The 15,713-nt window shown below is 47.6% G+C and overlaps 1 protein-coding gene across 2 annotated transcripts in view; it reads right to left on the bottom strand.

Annotated features, from left to right (window-relative positions):
* Positions 1 to 15,713, bottom strand: part of PCDH1 (protocadherin 1) — a 53,053-nt gene that overhangs the window by 13,776 nt on the left and 23,564 nt on the right. For both annotated transcript variants that reach the window (XM_055812467.1, XM_055812468.1), the window contains exon 4: positions 11,528 to 11,747. In XM_055812467.1, coding sequence (XP_055668442.1) covers positions 11,528 to 11,747 — 220 coding nt within the window. The remainder of the gene's footprint in view (positions 1 to 11,527; positions 11,748 to 15,713) is intronic.

Here is a 15,713-nt window from a genome sequence, read left to right as displayed (position 1 = left end):
AATAAAGTTTGCACCACTCGAGGGAAACCGGCCAGAGGCAGTCCTAAAGGCACAGAATGAATAAAACACACTTTTGAAAAGGAGTGAGGTTTAAACCTGCTGCCTAATGTCCTAGCAGGACAATGGGGATACATCATCACCTTGCATTAGAAGCAGATTGGCAAAGGGGATTTGCCAGCTCTGTCACCCCCAAAGCACAGCACAAGGGAACAGCAGGATGATCATGAGAAGATTTTGATTTCACGGTCCAACAGAGCTGTATGAAAAACTTCCAGATTCAGTCCAAGGGCATAATTTTTACAGATTGTTTTTCAAAAGGAAGAAGATGGTACTAGCAGGTCTGCTTCTTATGCATAGTCCATAGCAATAGAAAAAATGCGTGTGGCATTGAGCAAAGCAGCAGTGTACCTGTTTGAGAGAGCAGCCCAGAACTGTACAGGTAGAGAGCTCAAAAGAATCTGTGATTTGAGAGGTCTAGGATCAGCAATTGACCCTTTGAAGGAAGCCATTAATCATCATTAAGGAGGTTTATGTCCTAAGGGAACAAGAGGCGAAACAACAGGAGTCCTGTGTCTTATGGTGTGGGTTATCAAAGAGAGAAAACAGGGCTTGGAGAATGAAAAACAAAATGCATGTGGGCAGCAGGGTTTACCTGCGGTGGGGAGCTGCCTGAACATGGGAAATGTTTGGGATTTGGCTGCTGAGGGAAACTGATAGGGTGAACAATAACACCAAAGCAGCATTGTTTTCAGGAAAGACAAGATATTTGCCTTCTCTCACTGATTTATCTGCATCTCTGTGGGTGCCCCTTCCTGTGTGGCTAATAAGCAGCAAGATGCTAGACACAGAATACACAATTTATTTTGCTTTTACTCATTTGCTTTCCAGATATAATAAGTCTTGCTTTTGTCAAGATCCCTGTTGTCTGAGTAATTTCATCTAAAGATCCTTAAGGAACAGAGATCTCTATAGCCCTCAAAGTTTAATATCTTGATTTTAGCTGGCATATTTTCAAGCAATAACTTACACAGCCGAAGAAGAAGAAGAAGAAAAAGATTACTTCTGTCTAATTGGCATTATACTAATTACCAGCAAAATACATCAGGCAAATATCACATCTACTCGCTCTCTGTCATTTTACATTCCCTACTCCATCTTCTCTTTCCTCAGCAGCTATAAAACAACACAACACGCTGTTCTGACACATCCCTGAACAAAGATCATATCCTAACCCTCTCCTCCTCCCTCTTGCTGCCTCTTTGTTTTTTCACTTCCGAGTAAGATTGTTTAAACCAGACACAGACATATAACCGATCAGAACTGCTGGTTTTATGAACTCGTGCCCATGTACGCCAGCATCGTGCTCTTCACTGCCGGACCCCTTCCCCAGCCCCAGCCAGTGTTTCTTGTACAGAGGTTTTATGGCTGCCCATGTAAGAACATTTTACCTTTTATTCCCAAATAAGCATATGAACACAGGTAGACTAAAACAGTGGCACACATCCTCTCACACATGGGCCATCTGAGCTGATTTATTCCCAACTCTTGCCGGTTTACCCTAAATGATTTTTAAAGTTAAATCAGTTAAACCTGATAATGCCAGTCTTAGGCTGGAGTAAGGGTCCTGAGTGTAAATCTAAGCATCTCCAAAATCTGCCACAAGCACTGTCCTCATCGTCCAGCTCGTTTTGAGGTTAGCCTGCTTTCACCTGGTTCAGAGCAGTCCTCTGCCAGACAAGAGCCCTGGTGCAGTTTTGGTGGGGGTGAGTACTGTGGAGGAACCCTTCCCAATGGACAGGATGGATGAAGCAACACTGACTGAAACAGTTTAGCCTAGCAGACATGAGCTGTGCTGGGGCAGTTGGCCTCAAAGCCCAAGAACAAGATCTGGCTCTTATTTTCTAGTGATACAGCAGTGGAAGAAGCACCCATGCAGGACTCAGTATTCATCAGACCCTGGGTGGTCCTGTCCTTCCATCAGTGAGGTGCAGCCCTCCTTTCCCATGAGGAAATCATCCCACAGGGATGAAGCCCGTTGCAGGGATTATCTGGGAAGCCTTGTGCCCGGTGCAAAGGCACAGGCCCCTTCTCCTGTGGTCTGCAGCACCAACAAACACAGACAACTTCTCACTGCATGCCTCTGAGATCTGTCTAGATGTGCCTGTTGGGAAAACAGAGCCCTCCAGCCATGAAGTACTTATACTTCCCCCATTTCTGCTTGTTGAAATCTTCTTGTCCTGTTCAGACCTGATAGAGGGCTGAGGTGTTGGAAAAGGGAGCCCAGGTCCACCCACACTACCCAGGGAAGAGGGAGCTAACCACCACGTGGCTTCTCTACACCGCTGTTGTGTCAGCCCTGGCCCTGAGCAGACTGCATGGTTGCATCAGTTCACATGAAATGAGGCCTGGTTCCTGCTGGGGAACCTCAGCTTTCTGAAAGGCAAGGCAAACGCCGGGGCTGATACGGTTAGATAACCTCTGAGTCAAAGCAGCCTATCCTTGGTATCTCTCGCCAGATGCCATGACTAATGTTAGATTTATGGAGTGTCCTCTCTGCAAGTAAAGCAAAGAGCTAGCGTTACAACCACTTAATGGAGGTGACTTCAAATCAGGATGGATGAGAGCTTCTGGGAAGGAGACAGGAAGAGAGATTCATTAATAGTGAGAGCAGAAAGGATAAAATACTGGGGAAGAGCGAACATCTGAGACTGACATTTGACCTGTCTCAATAGCAAAGCCCGCATTGATTTCACTGGGGATAGGAATGAATCCCTTATCCTCTATCTCATGCCTGTGAGAGGGATTTTCCACCTGAGGGATCTACACCTGACCGATCCTTCAAACTCAGGCACATGCTATTTTTATGAGAAAGAAAATGCAGTGTGAAGTCCTCAAGAAGCTCAAATAGGAAACTTCATAAGCTTCTCTAGCATTAAGTTTAAATCCAACACTAAAGCAGTACCTTTACATGTGAAGATGTACTGCCAAGCAGGAAGTTTTATAGAGACATTCAGGAGCATTCAGAGGCAGATAAAGGGGAAATAACTGAGTTAGATCACACACGAGCTGGAAATGGCATGTCAAATTACTTCAAAAGAAGCTTTCTAAGGAAACAGGTCTTTGAAAACAACAAATTGTCTGGCACTGCTGAGGGATCTTAGTTGTCTACTGCTTTTACACTTGGTCGCTTTTTCTGGTTTAGATGTATTCTAAACCTGAATGCCGACCTCATCTGGCTGCTCACTGCCTTTCTGCAAAATCCCTGCTTTCAACAAGTTCAGCTCTTTGTGGAGCCACAGAGCAGCCAGGTTAGGAAAATTGCTCTGACTGAAGAGTAATATGGCCAAAAAAAGTGATCCAGCAAAACTTCAGCCTGATCAGCTCCCCAGTCCAGTTCATCATGCAGCCAGACAAACAGCTGCGTTGGCACAACAGAGCCTGTGGCACAGGACAAGGATGAGCCAACCAAGACAGAGAGGAGGGGAGTTGCTCATTTTGGCATTCTTGCTAGCAAAATACATGGGGTGCTGGCTGTGGTTAACAGGTTCATCAACAGAAATGCTCATCACTCAGCTGCTGGCTCTCCCCCATGGATGTCACATGGAGCACCTGCAACTGCTCCAGAGCACCTGTCCCAAAGGCAGGACACCAGCTTTCAAGCCCTGTTCAAATGCATATTTTGAATTGTTACAGAAAACACAAAAGAAGAATCCAAAGGAACTTCATCCAGCCCCTCATTCTGAGGAAATGCTCTCTCTGGAGAGCAACATGGTACAAAGAAGGGACCCACCCTCTTGTTCCTGTCGCAGATCTGATCCTGAAAGCTTCTTCCTGTAACACAGTATAGCAAACTTGAGTTGAACGCATGAATAGTTTGAGGATGACAAAAACTATTCTTTGGAAAATAGACTTTATACCAAAGAAGGGGTGTTTAGATTTGGTCCAGATAAGAATACCGTGCATGACCATTTACATGGGCATTTGCAACCATCACAGGCAAAAGCAAAAAAAACCTAAGTCCTGTGAAGACTGAGTGGCAGTAACCTGCACCTCACTTTGCAGCCACCCTATGAAGGTGAAGAGTTCCCTGTTTTAATGTCACTAGGGCTGCAGGAATGCATGTCCTGCCAGGTGAGAGCTATGGTATTGAGGTGAAATGGTGGTGGAAAGTGTTCCTACCCTGGACTGGAGGAGGTATCTGACATTGTTTGGTCTCCCTGGTCTGGGACACTGGGAAATCCTCCTTTCCCTGGGGCAGTAGAAGTCGCCTTCCCTGCATAAGCTCATTTATAGTTCTTAGATAAAAATTCTACTGTCCCATCTGTTTGCAGTTGGATCCTATAAAAGTCTCAAAGTTTGCTGTGGAGCTGACAAAGCCTAGTGAACAGGGAAGAGTGGTTCCAAAAAGCAAGGTGAGTTTTGGGCTAGCTTTCGGCACACTCTCCAAGCCTGGGGTCTCTGCAGTACTGCCCAGTAAATCAGCAAATTTAGAGCAGGGTCACTCCTGGAGATGTGCACTCACGATAGTGCAGGATGAGGATCAAGTTGGGTAGGGCTTTCAAAGGAAGAAAGAATAAAGATCAAGAAAAATGACAGGATTTTCTCCACCCAGTAGGTTCAGAGCAGGAAGAATGTGAAGGACGTAAAAGAAGGGAGATGACACTCGCTAATTTCCATCATCTTGCTACAGAGAGCAAGAGGGAATGGAAGACATCACAGCTCAGACCAGGATCACAAGGAATAGCAGAAAACTCCAAAATCCAATCTCAAATGCAGGAGGCACACATACAACCATAGGGACCTATATATTCTACAAGAGAAGGCACCTTCCTGCTGAAATATGAAGCCTTTTGTCTCTCGAGCATTGACTCAGAATGACTGCCCTGCCTAGATTTTTCATAATCACATAATGCAACCACAGTTCAGGGACAGAAAGAGTGAAAAAAGTAATCAGAATCCAACAGGGAAATCTGGTTCCTTCAAATAACTCCTCTAGAGATGTCCAGGATCTGCCACAGATCTTTGGAGAACTTGAGGACAGTCTTAACATGTGCAAGACCACATAATCCTATGAGACAAGAAAGACACTGTCAAATAAGTTATTAAAGCTATTTTGGACAACATCTGAAGCAAGTAGCATCCTTCTTAGAAGGTCTTGAGAGGATTAAAGACATCTCTGTAGCTAGTAGTAATGTACTTGTTACTCAGTCTGGAAAAGAAAAAACAGCTGTACCCTGTTTACCCTGGGATCTTTGGTACAATTAAGGAAGGTGACCTGGTTGATGTGGCATGTCACAACTGCTCTGACCTGAATGGCTCTTTCGTAAGAGACAGTTTACCCAGACACGGGTGCTGGAAAATATGGAAAAGAAGAAATAGTGTGAGAACAAGTTTGAAATTACTGCTCAGGCAGAAATGGCATGTTGAAACCAAGATGGTGTAATCCATGAGCATTTGCAATCTGCTGGATGTTGTCTCTCACGATACAAATCTTTTCCCACATCTCTCTTCAGTAGTGATTAGGAAAATCAGAAGCTGTCTTTGGAGATGAACCAACATTAAGTGAAGAAAGTAGAGAAGCTTACAATTTATTATGAATAAATGCATGCCTGTAGAGCTGAAGACCACTGAGAAACCCAGATGTGATCTGTAGAACTAGATGAGATGCAGAAGATGGTCAGGGAGAGTATGCGTATGCTAAACAAGAGCAGGACTTGGAAACTACTAGTAATGACAAAACATCTGCAACAAGTAATTCCAGCCCTGATGTCAACAGTCATGTTAAAAAAAGAAAGGGTGGCAGATCAGCTAAAAAAACCCGCACAAGATCTCAGCTAGAGAGGAGTCCAGGCACCAGTCAGACCCAAGCCAATGGTCCTCAGCTGGTCAGATGTGTGACTTGCTTGTCCTCAGTCAGCAAAAAAAGGGGAGACTGTGCACAGCACCAGCCAGAGACCATATCTCTTTACTTCACAGGCAGCAGCATTTATCCTGTCCTATGCTATACCCTCCGTTTTCTCCTACAAGGTGTGAGATCTTTAAGCAACAGAAGAGGTCTGTGTACCAGACAACCTATCTGGGCTCACCGTGGTGTTTGAGCAGGAACGGCACAGAGCTAGTTCGAAACCCACATCCCAGACTGGAGCCCAGTAAAAAGCATTCCTCAGCGCTCTGCAACAAAGCAAAAATGCTGCAGGGTATGTTTGAAAAAAAAAAATCTGCAGACTGAACATGTGCCTGGAACACTTTCTGCAAGACAAAAGGGACATTTAAAGATAATGAAAAAAAAAACCCCAACAAAAAAAAACCAAAAAAGAAGAATAGGTTTTAAGATCTAGAGACTTCACTCTGCCAGAGAAAAGACACAAAGTAATTTTTTTTGTCCCATCTGCTGGCTGGAAGGAACTGAACAATAGCACTGAGAACCTTAAAAGGAAGCTAATGGTTGGACTGATACTAAACAGAAGACAGGAGCTAGTAGCTTCCCAGTGCTGCAAATCCATCTCATCACCACGAGTATGAGAAGGGACCGCTGGCTTGGGAGTCCCCTTCTGAGCCACTTGCCTTCTCAAGGTGCTGTGCTATTGCAGGGTGCACACACAGCCCAGTGCTAGCCAGAAGCACCTCTGTTTGCATACGACGGACACACATGCTTGTCATGAGACTATAAAGACAAATCCTAGCAGTCACGTTATCTCTGTGCCTGGTGCTGCTATGGATGCCACTGAGTGCTTCTGCAGAGCTGTGGGCTATCATCTGGACACATCCACACTGCTAAAAGCTTGTTGGCAAATGGGTGATCACGCAGAGAAAAAAATTATATGAAGGAACAGAAGAATTCCAACTATAATCAGGAGTGTAGCAAAGGGGAGCAGGAGGAAAAAATCTCCCCAGGCTGCCTTCACAAGGGTTGCCAAAAAATAGCACATACATCCAAGATGTGCCAGATGTTGCTGCTGCCCAGGAATGGGGCTGCAGGTCTGTGGTGGTGTCATGAGCACATGGCAATGGCTGGGAGGAGCGTGAGGAAGGGTGGGAGGAAAGGAAGAGAGACCCAGCTGCCAAAATGTCTTGCCTTGGCTCTGCTCACAGTAAGGGACTTGACTCAGTTTTTGAGTGTATCAAAAAGAACTTTAGATGTTGACTTGCTTGCATGTGATCTACAAGCATGCATCAAGCGAGGTGTATTCTAATATCATAAGCTTCAATGGAAAGAAATGGGAGCTAGAGAAGGTCAAGCAGAATTTAAGCATAGGCTTGTGAAACTAGGGGCAGGGAGGATCTACCATTGGCAAGGCTCATCAGAGGCTTCACGTACTTGCCACCATTTGCAATCTGCTGTCAGAATGGGCTCTTTCCAAAGAAGTGCTTCCGTACAGCCATGGTGAGATGAAGAAATCACAGGGTGAAATTTTATGGCCTGTGTCATGCGGCGGGTTAGACAAGCTGCTCCTTCTGGCTTCACAATGCATCAGCCTAGCAGTCTCTCTTGAAACAAAGAAAAATCTGGACCAAAAGGGTTTTATTAAGTCCAGCAGTCAAACCCTGGAAGTGGTATCTCAATTCAGTTGTTCAAGCTGTGCTGAGGTGTACAGAGAAAGTAGGAGTCTGTAAGAAAAAGGCTGGTCTTGTCAGAAAAGCCTATGGCCGTGAACCAGGCAAGAGGGTTTTATATCTAGCGTTGCCACAAAGTCCCAAAACCATGCTGCTCGCATCTCGTACGTCACAGCTGCCCGGAGGCAGACGATGCAGCCTTGGCTTCGCCGTCCAGGAGCAGCTGGAGACCTGCCTCATGACTCAGGAGTACTGAGATGCTATGGTGGCTCTCACCTTCCAAGAAGAGCAGACCGAGAAGCTGCCAGCTCTTCCGGGGGTCACCCAAAGCTAGCAGACATCTCAGAAATGCAGATTATAATTTTCTATTTCATTCCCTACCTATGGTGGAATTTCTTCCCTGGAAGGAGAGCTATGAGGATAAACTCATTAACATCTGTGAAGTACAGATACTACTGCATCAAGTGCATTGCAAAAGCTCATGAGATGATTGTTAATTACATATTCAGTGTGGGGTTGTAACGGCATGCATTAAAAATGGCATGGGGTCCTCATTTCAAATAACAGGGATAAAACAGATTAAACATTTGCCCCTGTCCTCTGGGCTGAAGAACATAATTCTGAAATATTTCATCCAATATATCATCATCTCAGGTACCTTTGTACCACACAGGGACAGAGTGAAATGCCTTCGTGTAGCATTTCCTAAATTGCACATATTTGGTCCTGTAATCTTACTAAATTCTCTCCATCGTCAACTGAGAGAGACTGGCACTTTCACGATCCAAGCTCTGCATGCATTATGGCAGGGCAGATCCTCTGAAGAGCAGAATCACTCCCAGGTTCCTTCCAACTAAAGCAAATCTGTGATACAGGGGGAGCAGATGTCTTTAGCAAAAGCAACGGGTGGCCTAGTGGGAGACTGAGCTTAGTTCCCAGCTCAGTGTACCCCACAAAAGTAGATAACAGCATGGCAAAATGTTGGGGAGGAAACAGTGGGCAGCTAGGTAAAATACCAGGGATGACAAATGCCTGGGATGACTGAGGAGCTGGCACATCAGTGCCAAGATACTGGAGAAGTCTTCATCAGAAACATCGTAATTCCTCCTGAAAAGGACCTGGCTCAGCCCCTGCAATACAGCATTTTACTGCAGTCTGCACAGTAAAAAGTGTCCAAAAAAGGAGGACACTGATATGTGTGTTAATCAAGTGAAGAACCATCTACAAAGAAAAGGCATGGATCTGTCTTCCAGTTGAAAAGCTATAAATAGCCTTCCATAGTTGCTTATCAGATTGGTTCGGCTGCAGGGATAATCTCCTGGAGAAAGCAATGGAAGTCCTGTTATGTTGGATATTTATAACTAGATGAAAGCCTAGAAAATGCACAGTCGTGTCAGTCTTGCGCTCATGCCGTGAGATAGGGTGTGTGGGATCCAATTCGTCTCTTCGGTTTAATATAAGGTCAAGAATGGCTTAGTCTTCCCAGCTTCACAAAAAACCAAAATCTGATCTCTTTGAGGGGATCGTGCTGCTTGAGCAGCTGCAGAAGCCAAGACAAGGGCATGGTGAGACAGTCCCCAAAAAGGTCATGATGGTCCCACATCACTGGAGACTCTTTGCAGGAAGCAAGACGTGACCCTTCTCTGGACAAACAAGACAGAGAGGTCTTGTTTGCACCACGGAGCGATCTGATGTGCCACATCTCAGGCAGGCAGACCGTGGGAAACACAACTCTGATGAACTGACCTAACACGATCAGTACCTCCTAATCTCCAAATCACCTGGCCTGGTGCCAGTGTCCCCTAATAGTCTGCTTAACAGATCATGACCCTGACCCCAGCCCCTCAAGTTCATTGAACTGCCTTTGCCAGATTATCTGCAGAGCACCAGGACCAACTAGGGTTAATGCCAGTAGATTCCCCAGAGCCTTGGCCTGCCATGGCCTCTGCACTGCACCTGGTTTATACAGGCCAGGATGACTGCTGGAAGCATTGGAGCCTGACTGCCCAACGACCACCACGTGAAGGGAGTCAGGCCAGGCTGGGGGATAGCGAGCAGAAGAGGGTTATGGTTATCCCCTGCAAACCTCTGTAGAGCTTCGGAAGCTCATGGATGGGTGTGTGGTGAGTTCTGTCCTTCTGGGTTGTGAACATACACAGGGTCTCTTGTGCAAAGGTAGGGAGCTGCCTGATCTATAGGGCAGGTTGGGTTTTGGTGATGCCGTGCCTGGGTGCTCTGTCTCTGTGGGAGCTACTGCTCCAGGCAGTGTCCCCTAGCCTTCCTCAGGTCTGCTCATCCCCACCAGGCAGACAATGAAGATTCCAAGGACTACAGGCAGCCCCCTCTGTCTTCCATCTCCTGCTGCAGATGCTCCAGGTCCTCCTCCTTCTACTTTTAGCCCTGCTCCTCCCTCATCATCTCTGGGTTGCTTGTCACCTTCAGGGGATCAAACTTTCTTATTCCAGGTGTATCATCATCATTGCCCTGCCATATCCTTTAGCACAGCCATGTGGCATCTCCTCACCCACGTGTCCTTCCAGCCTTCCTTGCAGGCACTTGGGAAGTCCAGTACTGTCCATCCTGTGCCAGAACTCCAGGAACCTCTCCATACTACTTTTCCCAGTTGACTGACTAGTACTTTCGGGAAGAAAATGATGTGCACAACAGGAGGATGCCTCATATTGCAAGAGCAACAAATGGATTTGGGAACCCTGCCAGACCTGGCACCACCATGCCTTGCTTCAATGGTTGTAGCATTGTGAACTCCAGTGTCACTCCAGGAACTAACCTGGGAAGAAGGAAGAGATGCTCCACCAGACCTTCAAGACCACAAATCTCCCTGGGACCCATTCGCTCCTTAATAGGGGGACCCAGCAGCTAGACCAGCTCCCTAGACCAGCTGAACACACTCTCAGTCATTTTCACACCACACACAGACCTGCCTCCAAGTCAAGGAGGAGACTTCAGGAGAACCCTTTGCACCTCTTTTTTTTCCCTCCCAGAGTTTTCTTTGAATTTGCCAGCTCCATGCAACCTCCCCTCAGTACACGAGCACAGAAGGCAGCAGGTACAGGAAAGTAGATGTTATGTGCACAGCCAGAGCCAAGTCCAAGGAAGCAACTTAAGCTGGCCAGAAAAGATAGCTTGGGGAGTGGGCTCATTGAGGGTAGTCAGGCAGGCAGCACAGAGGCAGCACAAGGAGCAGAACTGGGGTTGAAGCTGCGCCAGGGCGGGGGAAAACCAGCTCTCCCACAGTGAGATCACAGACACCTCCGGTGAGGTTCTCAGGTAAAGGTGGACCCGAGCAGGAGGTGACCTGAAGGGCCCAATGAAGGCAAGACACGTCACTCTCGGGTTTGCCACCACCACACTCTCTGACCCTCGACTCCATCTCTCTCCTTGCCCCAGTCTGTGCCACTAAACCTGCTCTCCGGCTCTGCTCCCCGGGCAACTCCCACGGCTCCAACACCCACCACAGCACCAAGAGCTGCATCACGCTCCACCTGCCTCTGCACCCCTGTCCTGCCACAGGGGCAGGTACCCATGGGACCACCTGACTGTGGCATGCAAGCTCTTCATCGGCTGGGCTGCAATGCCCTCCCCATGACCCCTGCACTGCCATCTTGGACCATCCTGCTGGGCCCCCTGGCTACATCATGCCAAACCTACCTGCCCCCTGCCAAACCCATCTGCCTCCTTGACTCTTCCCACTCCCACATCTCCTAGCCTCTCCCAGACCTCCCCTCCCTCACTCCCATCTGCCCTCCCCACCATGTCCTTGCAGCTCTCTTGCTTTGAGCCTCCCCTCTTCTCCAGCCCCCCAGCCCCACCAGACTTAAGCATGACAAGCCTGTCCCAACCAAACTCCTCGCCCCATCTCACCTGCACCAGGGGAGGTGCAGCATTGGGGATGAAGAGCCTCAGGCACAGGGTCCCTGGGGAGGGGGCAGGCACACATGCCACAAGCACATACCGTTCTCAGGGTGCTCCATCTCCCCGATGCTGCCATCGGGCGTGGTGCGTTCATAGTGATCCTCAGGCAGGGCTAGTGGCCCGATGCGGGGCCCTGATGATGATTTGCTGCTTGGAGTCTCTGATTCCTCCAGCCCGCTGTCGTAGTAGCTGTGCTGGGAGGGATCCTGCAGGTCCTGAGCCTGGCTGGCTGCAGAGAACGTCACTCGGCGATGAGGTAACTGGGAGAGAAGAGAAAAGCTGTTGTATCACCCACCCAGCAGATGAAGGCAAAGGCAGAGGGTCATCAAACCTGATCCCTAAACAGAGGCAGAGGGCTCCTGCCCAGTGCTCCCAACACGAGCAGGGTCCATCATCAGCCCCCTGCAGCCAGACCAACAGACGTGGTGCTGGGCTCTACCCCAACCATAGCACCCTATCAGGCATCACCTCACACAGGGAGCACACCTTGCACAGTCCCTGCGCTCCGTGATCCAGCAGCTCCCTCCATAGCTCGTGCTCCAGCCTCCCCTTCCACCCAGAGACAGCCCTGGGCAGGTGGCCCTCTCCCATGACAGGCAGGCTCCAGAAAGGCCACCCATTAGCACAGCATCCTGAATCACCGGCTCACAGCCCACCCTTCATCTGGGGTCTTCACTTTGCACTCAGACACTGCATGCACCCTTGCTGCTCTCAGAGACCTACCTCGCCAAGCCCACCCAATAACCTCTCTAATGGGATCACTGCCCAGCACAGAGCTAAGATGACATCATCCTTCACCTTCCAGCCTCTCACCTGACACCATCTCTCATCCTAAGAGGTTCTGCATCAAGGGTCACCATTGCTCCTTTTGTCTGCTTGTTAAACATTTCAGAGACCCTACCTCACACTTTCTCTCCCCAGCTTTGCCTCGTGCTTGGGAGGAGCTCCCTGCAAACAGCCATTAAGCTACATCATTATCCTCCTCCAAATCCTTCCATAAAATCCTTCTTTGTTGTGATTACCAAGGAGTGGAAAGGGTAGCACAAGTTCACAGGGCAAGAGCAGGCTGATGCGTGCAGAGAATGAAACGCACACACCAAAAGAAGCAAAAGACACAAAATCACCCATAAATGTAGTAAGGAGCCTAAGAAAGGAACTATTCGATGGGGATCTGAAGGTGATCAGTAGAGAGAGGAACCAACGCACCATTTAAGCTTTTTTGCTGATGTCTTTACTAAAACTGAGTGGCAATCAGGCATCCCACACAGCTAGCACCGATGAGGAAGGGGAAGGAATTGAGCCTAACTGAGGGTAGGAACACACAGGGAGCATTTAGATGAGCTAGCTGCTTTTAGGTTGGTTGGACCTGATTAAATTCACCCCAGGTGCTTAGAGACCTGATTTAAGTAACTTCAGAGCTGTTAGGGTTTTTTTTTTTTCTTCTTCTTCTTCTTCTTTTTTAATATGTTTTTAAAGAATTTGTAGAGAATCAGGCAGCTTCCAGAAGACTGGAAGTAAGCTAAAATAGCGCCTGTCTCTAAAGATGAGAAAAAAGAAGAGCTAGAGAATTATAAAACAGTTAGCTTAATTTCAGTTCCTGGAAAAATACTGAAACAGATAAAAGATCTCTTTGTAAGTACCTATAAGATAACAAGAAAATGAGTAACAGTCACTGTAGGTTTCTCACAAACAAACATGTCAAGCCATTGAACTTCTTCCTTTGAAAAGGCATCAGGCCTTGTGGATGGAGGAGGAGCAGTAAATGTTATATCTTGACTTTAGGAAGATTTTTGACACTATTCTAGATTATTTTCTCATAAGTAAAACAGGAAAACAGCGTAGGTGGAGCACAGTACTTCTCTGCTCAGGTAATACAGTGCAATCCACTGCAGGGCATTTGGAAAGTTGTATTCAGAAAGTAATTACTGAAGACAGGCCTTTCAGCCAGGACAATGTATCAAATGAAATTCTTTGGTTGTGTCCTGAGTCCATCACTAGCCTGTATTTTCATTAACTGCTTGGATGACAGATGTGGAATATATCTGTCACATTTGCACACTTGCGAAAAATAATCACCGCGCAAGCAGCAGGCTGGCTGAAGGATTGGGGGTTACAGCAGATCACGGGTTGACTATCCATCAGCCGTGTCAATCTCTCACCGAAAAATGCGTCTATATTGGGATGCGTAAACAGGCATTTTGTCTTTAAGTCACTCTGGGATCTGTCTGTGGCTGGGCTCAGCCAGGAATTCGTCAGGAATTCGGAAGCAGAGCTGTGTCCAGTCTGGCCACTGCTTTCAAGAACGTGTGCACCAGTTCAGCAGAGGGGAACAGAAACAGCTGTCAGAAGCCATGACAAAACATAAAAAGACTGAAGAAACTGGTCTGGGGAAGAAAAGGCTAAGGGTGGCAAAGGCAAGCCCCTAAAAGCCTTCTGCAAAGAGAAAGCTGCTGCTTTTGACCATGGACAGGCAAGAGGGATGGCCTTCAGCTGCAGCAGGCAAGACAGAGGTTAGCCGCTATGGAAAAAAACAGTGTTAGATTTAGGCAAGTGCGATAGAATGCCAAAGCGGAAGGTGCAATGTGTGTCATGAAGGGATAGGCAGGCACCTCTCAGGTCTTCGTGTGTCTGGAGGAGCTGAGGTGAGGGCAGCCCTGCCTCAGCACAGCTGTGTGCAGATGACTCTCCAGAGTCACTCCCAGCCCACTCTGCAGGCTGTGTCGCTGTGTAAATCTGCAGCAGCCTCCACCGCACAGGTGTCTGCCCACCAGGCCAGGTAATGTGTCCCACAGCTTGCTCCTGCACCCTGCCTGCCTGCCTGAAACCGCTTTCCTCCACCACTGCAGCTTATCCCTAGCTAGAAGCTTCTGCTTTCACTCTGCATTTGTAAAAACCCCGAAACAACTAGGGCTCCTTGGGGTGCCTGTAATAATACAAACAGCCTCAGAAACCCAGTCTGTGACAGCTACTATCCCTCCCCTGAGTGGTCTCCTTCCAAACAGCATCAGTTTTACCTAAAAAACACCTCCTTAAAATGTCAGATCCTGCCTGGCAGCCCTTGAAAGGGCTCTCCTCACTGCAGGGCAAAGGCAATCCACATTTAACCCCACTCCCCTCCAACCCAGCACGGCACTGGCAGGGGTTAGTGCCCCCCTTGCACCCCGTGCAGTGCTAGTAGCTTGTGCCTGGCTGAAGCTCTCCACCCAAAGAGCCTTGTTCTGGAGTCAGGGAAAGACACTGAAACAATTTGTCTGGCACTGACTTACAGAAATTGGGGGTTGTTTGACCTTTCTCTGCTAGGTTAAAGAGCCTTTCAGCACGCAGTGTTTTCTACACAAGAAGTTGCTTGTACATCAAGGCACACCTCAATCTTTTTTAAGAAGTTAAACAAACTGGGTTCCTTAAGTCTCAGCCTACAAGCCACCAAGTCAGTTTTGTGGTCCTCATCTTTACTTGCCCGTTTTCCCCCATTCCTCAGCAGAGGCAATGCCTGCAGAACTGCTAGTGCCATCTCACCAGGGCTTTCTGCAGAGCCTTGCTTCTCCTCCTGCCTCTCAGTTTTTTTCGTCTGAGGACTGTATTAGCCCTTTGGTGGAAGCACCGCAAGTGCTCACACTGAGCTACTCATGCAGTGTGACCCTTAAATCCATTTTAAAGTCAGTGCTTTCCAGGATATAAACCAGCATTCCCTATTTCTCAATGTACAGCCTTGCATTTGGCTCTGTTAAAATGCACTTTGTTTAAATGGGCCCAGTTTACCAAGCAATCTGGATTGCTCTGCATGACTGCTCTATCCTCATCATGATCTCCCACTCCACCAATCTCCGTGTCAGCTGCAAATTTTATCAGCGGTGATTTTATATTTACTTCCAGATCGTTGATTACAACATTGAATGGCAGCGGGCACAGCACTGCTGCTGAAGAGCTCCTCCGGGAGAACCTCATTCCACGAGGACTCCCAACCAGCGACTGCTTTTCTTTGCTAAGCTCTTGATAAACCAGATCTTCATCTATCTAACAGTGCTTTACTTATAATGAGTAGTGTTAAATAATAATAATAACACCACCACCACCACCACATTAATAACTCAGCATCTTTATCAAACTCCAAGTTGATCAGCTGCATGCTGTAACCTCACACCAACATACAACCAGTTCTGCTGCTTCAGACCCACAGCTATGCCTGGAGCAGATCCTGTTCCCCACAGTGGCAAGGAGCAGATGCA

Source organism: Falco peregrinus, chromosome 8 (genome assembly GCF_023634155.1).
Source record: "Falco peregrinus isolate bFalPer1 chromosome 8, bFalPer1.pri, whole genome shotgun sequence".
Lineage (NCBI taxonomy): Eukaryota > Metazoa > Chordata > Aves > Falconiformes > Falconidae > Falco > Falco peregrinus.
The sequence above is the reverse complement of the archived record's forward strand: the minus strand, read 5'-3'. Positions and strand labels throughout refer to the sequence as shown.